The sequence below is a fragment of the Tachysurus fulvidraco genome, chromosome 18 (genome assembly GCF_022655615.1).
Source record: "Tachysurus fulvidraco isolate hzauxx_2018 chromosome 18, HZAU_PFXX_2.0, whole genome shotgun sequence".
Taxonomy (NCBI): Eukaryota; Metazoa; Chordata; class Actinopteri; order Siluriformes; family Bagridae; genus Tachysurus; species Tachysurus fulvidraco.
In genome coordinates this window covers 21066009-21072642 of record NC_062535.1, presented here as the reverse complement: position 1 = coordinate 21072642, position 6634 = coordinate 21066009, and the positions used below count along the sequence as shown (strand labels likewise).

Sequence of the window (6634 nt, the reverse complement as noted above, 5' to 3'; positions counted from 1 at the left end):
TGCCATGATATAGCTTTGGCATGACCTAATGGAGAAAGGGAAATTGGGCCAGATACATATCTCTTTATAAAGCTAAAGAGGTGAATAGTACAGATATAATCCAATCCGGATCCAATTTTTAAAAATCTACTGATCCAGCATCAAGATGTTAGTGCTGCTCATGAAGTAGAGGGGACTGTAAAGTGTGGGCAGGGGACAGTGTAGCTAGACAGAATCAGATTTTGGTCTGAAGGATGGCCCTGGAGTTGAAGAAGAGGATGAGAGTGAAGACTGAAAGAAGAATAAGATGGTGGAAACTGAAGGAGGAAGACTGTAGTTTGAGATTCAGGGAAGAGGTCAGACATAGGCTCTGTGTATTGAAGAGGTGCTGGATGATTGTGCAACTACTGCAGAAGTGATAAGGGAGACAGATAGAAAGGTACTGGTGTGACATCTGGAAATAGAAAGGAAGACAAAGAAACGTGGTGGTGGAGGAATGAGGAAGTGCAGGAAAGCATAAGAGGTTGGAGAAACAGAATTGGGATCAACAGAGAGATGAGAAAAGTAGGCAGGAGTACAAGGAGGTGCAGCAGAAGGTGAAGAGGGATGTGATGAAAGCCAAGGAAAAGGCATATGAGGAGCTGTATGAGAGTTTGGACACTAAGGAAGAAGAAAAGGATTTGTAGCGATTGGTTAGGCATAGGGACCGAGATGGGAAGGATGTGCTGCAAGTTAGAGCAAAAAAATATGGAGATGGAAATGTGTTGACTAGTGAGGAGAGTGTGTTGAGAAGATGGAGGTATTTTTAGCTGCTGATGAATGAGGAAAATGAGAGACAGAGAAGGTTGGATGGTGTGGAGATGTTGAAGCAGGAAGTGGATAGTATTAGTAAGGAGCAGCGATTAAGAGAATGAAAAGTTGATCAGTCACACCATCAAGTTATGGGAAAGAGTAGTGGAAGCCAGGCCGAGAGAAGAGGTGACCATCTGTGAGCAACAGTATGGTTTCATGCCAAGGAAGAGCACCACAGATGCATTATTTACTTTGAGAATGTTGATGGAGAAGTATAGAGAAGGTCAGAAGGAGCTGCATTGTGTTTTTGTGGATTTAGAGAAAGCGTACGACAGGGTGGAGAAAGGAGTTGTGGTACTGTATGAGGAAGTCAGGTGTGTCAGAGAAGTATGTGAGGGTGGTGCAGGACATGTATGAGGACAGTGTGACAGCAGTGAAGTGTAGAGTAGGAACGGTGATTTGTGATAGAAGGTCACAGTATCTGCGAGAGTGAAAGGGAAATCTTATAGGACTGAGGTGAGACCTGAGATGTTGTATGGTTTAGAGACAGTGACATTGAGTAAAAGACTGGAGATGGAGCTGGACGTAGCAGAGCTGAAGATGTTGAAGTTTTCGTGGGGAGTGACGACGATGGACAGGATTAGAAATTAGTTTAGTAGAGGGACAGTGCATGTAGGACGTTTTGGAGACAAGGTGAGGGAGGTAAGATTGAGTTGGTTTGGACATGTGCAGAGGAGGGACATAGCGTATATCAATAGGAGAATACTGAGGATGGTCTTTTCCCATTCTCACCACCCTAAATGCATTTACATTTATTAATATAGAAGATGCTTTCATCAAATTCGAAGGAATTCTCTTTTAGAGGAGGCAGTAGCAAGAGAGGTGCTATCAATGGTTTCAATCATTGTCTAGAACATTACAAGCAAGGAGAGGAATACATGTGAAAGAGAGAGAATTTATTCTGAAAATAGTTAGGAGGATGCTGTTAAAGAGTTTCAGAATTAATATATATAATTTCTAAGGATGTTAACAAGAACAACAGCCCTGGCTCACTTCCTGTTTTACCCCTTTATTTTCAGTCACTTCTAAGAATCCAACAAAAGTTAACTTTTTATTTTTTTATAACATATTCATTAATGTCTTTTTAATGTTAACCACAACTTAAGCCTTTCTGGTGTTGTGTTGAAATAGTTTAAAAGAAGCAGGAACAAGCAAGTTCATGGGTTTATAACACCACAGTCTTGAAATGCTCTAGTCACTTTGATCAAATGCAAGAAACCATCTGAGAACCAGGAATCTGTCTGTCCTCAGGTGGAGGCCTCATCTTTCCATAGTTTGGTCTAACTCAAGTCAGGCCTCACTTCTTTTGGCCCTTTATTATTTAATTTGATCTTCCCTGTAAAATGATATCTGTTCTGTAGATTACAAGGGCTTGTAATAGTTTCAAAACACTTTATAAATATAAATCTTTCTGTGAACTGTTTAAAAAATCCTCATTAATTTCATTAATCTTAAATTATATTCCTTCATTCATGTATTGTTTTAAATATAAAATATCCCGACATTACATCTACATTGTGTACTTTACAAAATAGTCATTACATCTGACTTTGAGCAGGAAATGGGTTTATTCTGTTAGAGCAGATATGATGATGATCCACCGTTTAGTAAAGAAAACATACACGAAACGAAGAAAAGTTTGGGGGAGGGGGAGGGGCAGCGAGAGAGCGCGCTCACTGAGTCTCGGTAAAGACCGAGTTCACACAGAACCTGACGTTTCAGGTCCTCACCGTGACTATGATCCCATCCCCCAACAGAAGAATCTCAGTCAAGTTCAGAGTTCAGTGAGGATGAGTACATACCAAAGACAGAAGAGTCAGACAGTAGCAGTTCAGCAGAGGAAGAGAGTTTAGCAAAAAAGGTCAAACAGCATAAGAAAAGAAGGGATGAGTCAAAAACATCAAAATCCCAACAATATAAAAGAAAGCGTGTGACATGTTCTAGTTCATTTGTGAGCAGTGGAACCAAAGAATCCTCGTCTTCATCTGACAAAGATGACAGCGGAGAATCATCTTCACCTGTTAATTCAAATGTGAAGGTCATGATGCTGAAGAAGAAAACGGATGGCAGCAGGCTGTACAACAAAAAGTTCTACTGCTTGTTCTGCACTAAACCATTCAGTAAAATGGCGCGTCACTTAGAATCAAAGCACAGAGATAAGCCAGAGGTGGCAAGAGCTGTTGCGTTTCCAAAAGGTTCTAAAGAGCGACGATTACAGCTGAGTTTACTGAGAAATAAAGGGAACCATTTCCATAATACTCAGGTGCTTAAAGAAGGGAAAGGAATGGTGATACCTCAACAGCAATCCATTTCACCAGTAACAGCAAATGATTATTTGCATTGTGTGAACTGTGAGGCTTACCTGAAGAGAAGATCTTTATGGAGGCACATGCAGAGATGCCATCTAAACCAGAAAGTCAAAGGAATGAAGCCAGGAAAAACTCGAGTTCAAGCCCTTTGTATGTATAATGAACCAGTTCCAGAGAATGTGAATGCACGATTTTGGAGAATGCTACTGGACATGCATGACGATGAGATAACACATGTTGTCCGGAAAGAGAAAGTCATATTGAAATTAGGGCAACATCTGTTTAATAAGCACGGCCATGATGTCACAAAACACGAATATATCAGGCAAAAATTGCGAGAGACAGGTCGTCTAGTCATCGAAGGGAAAAAAAACAGCAAGTTGAAGGAGGTATCAGATTTCTTCATCCCGGCTAATTTCCCTCATGTCATTAAAGCAGTTCACAGTGTGGCCGGCTTGAATGAGGAGACAAGCACTTACAAAACACCATCTTTAGCACTGAAGCTTGGGCACAACCTCAAGAAGATGGCAAACATTGTTGAATGTGAGGCGATAATGTCAGGTGATAAGAACACCATTAGAAATGTGCAAGCCTTCAAACAAATCTGTGAAACTAAATGGAGTGAGTGTGTCTCATCCCAAGCCATTCGGAATTTGAGCGAGGCAAAATGGAACTCTCCACAACTTCTTCCTTTTGCTGAAGATGTGAAAAAAATGCATCAGTATCTTGACAGACAGTGTAACGAAAGCCAAACTAAACTTGAAAAAGAACCAAGTAGCAAGCACTGGGCAGAAGTTGCAAAAGTGACACTCTGTCAGGTGATTCTGTTTAATCGTAGAAGGGAAGGAGAGGTATCTAAGCTGTCTCTTACTGCCTTTACATTGAGGGACACCTCACTGACTCATCCAGATGTAGAGCTCGCTCTGACAGATCTTGAAAAGAAACTGTGTAAGCACTTCCAGAGAATTGAGATAAAAGGCAAACGTGGACGAAAAGTCCCAGTTCTTCTCACCCCTGATATGGTGACCTCAATGGAGTTACTTGTAAAGACTCGCAGTAACTGTGATGTGCCTGATGAGAACGTGTTCATGTTTGGACGACCACAAGCACTGAGTCACTTCAGAGGATCAGACATTATTCGACAGATTGCTCGAAGCTGTGGAGCAGAACACCCTGAAGCGTTATCCTCCACTAGACTGAGAAAGCACATGGCCACTATGTCCAAGGTCCTTAATTTGAAAGACAATGAAATGGATGACCTTGCTGACTTTCTAGGACACGACATCAGGGTGCATCGGCAGTACTACAGGCTACCTGAAGGTACATTGCAGCTGGCGAAGATAAGTAAAGTTCTTCTAGCCATGGAGAGAGGACAATTATCTCAATTCAAAGGAAGGAATCTAGATGAGATCCAGATTGATCCACAAGGTAAAACAGGCCTGAGTAAATTAAGATGTTTTACAATGTTATGATTAACACAAACACCATCATTGGTTACAGATTATTTGATGAATGTAGCAGTTTGAAAAATATTTCTCCACTTATTTAACTATAATCATTTTCTCTGTGCTTGCTGTGTTTACTAGAGAGACTGATGGACAGTGAAGGATCAGACTCTGAAGACGAGAAAGAAAACGATGCTTCACCTCCACCCTCAAATTCTGCAGGTATGTAGTCAGCTAATGTAGGGAATGATGGGAAAGCTAGAGGTGAAATATTACTGGAAGAAAACAATTAAGTGATGATATTTAGCAGTTCTTATTGAATCATTTAATGAAAGAGCTTTTTTTTATCCAGACAAATCAAAGAAGTCGACTGCTGAACTTGGACATCACCAAAGTCATCAACCAGCTAAAGGTAACAATATTCTGATACTGAAAACATCTGATAACGTTGTACTGGTAAAGAAACTGCATTCTGTTCAGGGCTTTTATGATTTGAATGTCTTTTGCTTGCTTTGATTATTATTTTTTTCTTATGCTATATTTTAATATCCTGAGAAGAGTAAAGAAAGGGAAAGGTCCTCCTGTATTGAGTTATAACCAATTTACAGTGCAGGAATTTACACTTAAGACCATGTGAAGGTGCCAGAATTACAACTATGCAAGTGAGCAGTTCAGCACAAATGTGTCTATAAAACTGTAAAACAATTAAAAAAGACAAACTGAAGCTTGTTATGAGTCACTTTTATCACAATTACTAATTTCTTTTATTTTATTTAGGATCTTCACAAAACCCACGGAGAAAGTGGTCTACAGAGGAGATCCAGGCTGTGGAAAAGACTCTGATGGACTACATCAGTTCTGGCAAGGTTCCTGGTAAAGCCCAGTGCATGGAGTGCATTGAAAAATCCCCAGCAGCACTTCAAGGTAGAGGTTGGGATGCAGTCAAATTTTATGTTAAAAATCGCATTGATTCCATGAAGCGAAAAATGTTAAGGTGAAAAGCCTTTAATGGATGTTTTTTTTTCATATGATTGTTAAACATATTTTGCGTAAAAAATCACATTGGTTCCACAAAGCAAAAAAATGTTAAGGTGAAAAGACTTAAATTTATGTTTTTTTTTTTTTCATATTTTTGTTAAAAACATTTTGTGTAAAAAATTGTATTGATTCCATGTTTCATATGTTTGTTCAGAATCATTTTAGTTCAGGTTGAAGTGGCTGACAAATAAATGTTAAAGAGCATTAAGATGTCACAGATTCTTGTTTTTGTGGAATTCCCAAAATGTCCAAACTTTTCAGGTAGTTGTACATCAAATATCTTCTACTTCTACCTAATATTTATACAGATATATTATATAGCAATATATTTTGCAACACGGTTGATCACATGCATGTTTTGTTTTAATTCAAATATATTCCAGTATGCACAGATTATTATTTATCATAGACCATGGTGGTGTTAATGAACATGAACATTTCCTGCTTGTCATATAACATGAGTGTTGTAGATTCCAAAATGTGGAACTTTTCAGACTCTCAGAATTGAAGAGAATTGAATGTGTTAAACAGGAAGTGAGGTAAGGCTTTTTTACTGTTTACTTTCTTAGAAATTGTCTATTCAAATACAAGAGATTATGAATAAAACAGTTAAATTCTCCCTTTTAAACAACACGTTAGTTATGGTCAGAGATTAACCTTTATCATCGTAAATGTTATACACAGTTATAATTGCATATAAATTGGATAATCTGCAGATAATTTATAATAGTGACACCTAGCGGTTGTTGGTGGTAAGACAAAATAGGCACGTCCCCACCGGAATAGAAAAACCGGACAAAAATTGAGCTCTCTAAACTTGTGTATTTCTGAAAATTAAGATGATTTTTGGGAACCAAAAAATCCAAAAGAGACATCTGACTTAAAATTGTGCCCTTAATGTATTTAGAAATTGGTGTCCCCACGTGTCACCTCCCAGTCAGGCGTCCCCACCATGTAGCAAAAACAAGTATGTGTGTGTGTGTGTGTGTGTGTGTGTGTGTGTGTGTGTGT

The 6634-nt window shown here is 39.0% G+C and overlaps 1 protein-coding gene across 1 annotated transcript; it reads left to right on the top strand.

Annotated features, from left to right (window-relative positions):
• Window positions 1–233: 233 nt before the first annotated feature.
• LOC113634051 lies at window positions 234–6628 on the top strand. Its single transcript, XM_047803079.1, has 6 exons — window positions 234–335; window positions 531–630; window positions 2589–4568; window positions 4727–4807; window positions 4938–4997; window positions 5363–6628. The coding sequence occupies exons 1-6, from the start codon at window positions 234–236 to the stop codon at window positions 5581–5583; spliced, it is 2544 nt and encodes an 847-aa protein (XP_047659035.1). The 3' UTR covers window positions 5584–6628.
• The last annotated feature ends 6 nt before the right edge of the window (window positions 6629–6634 follow it).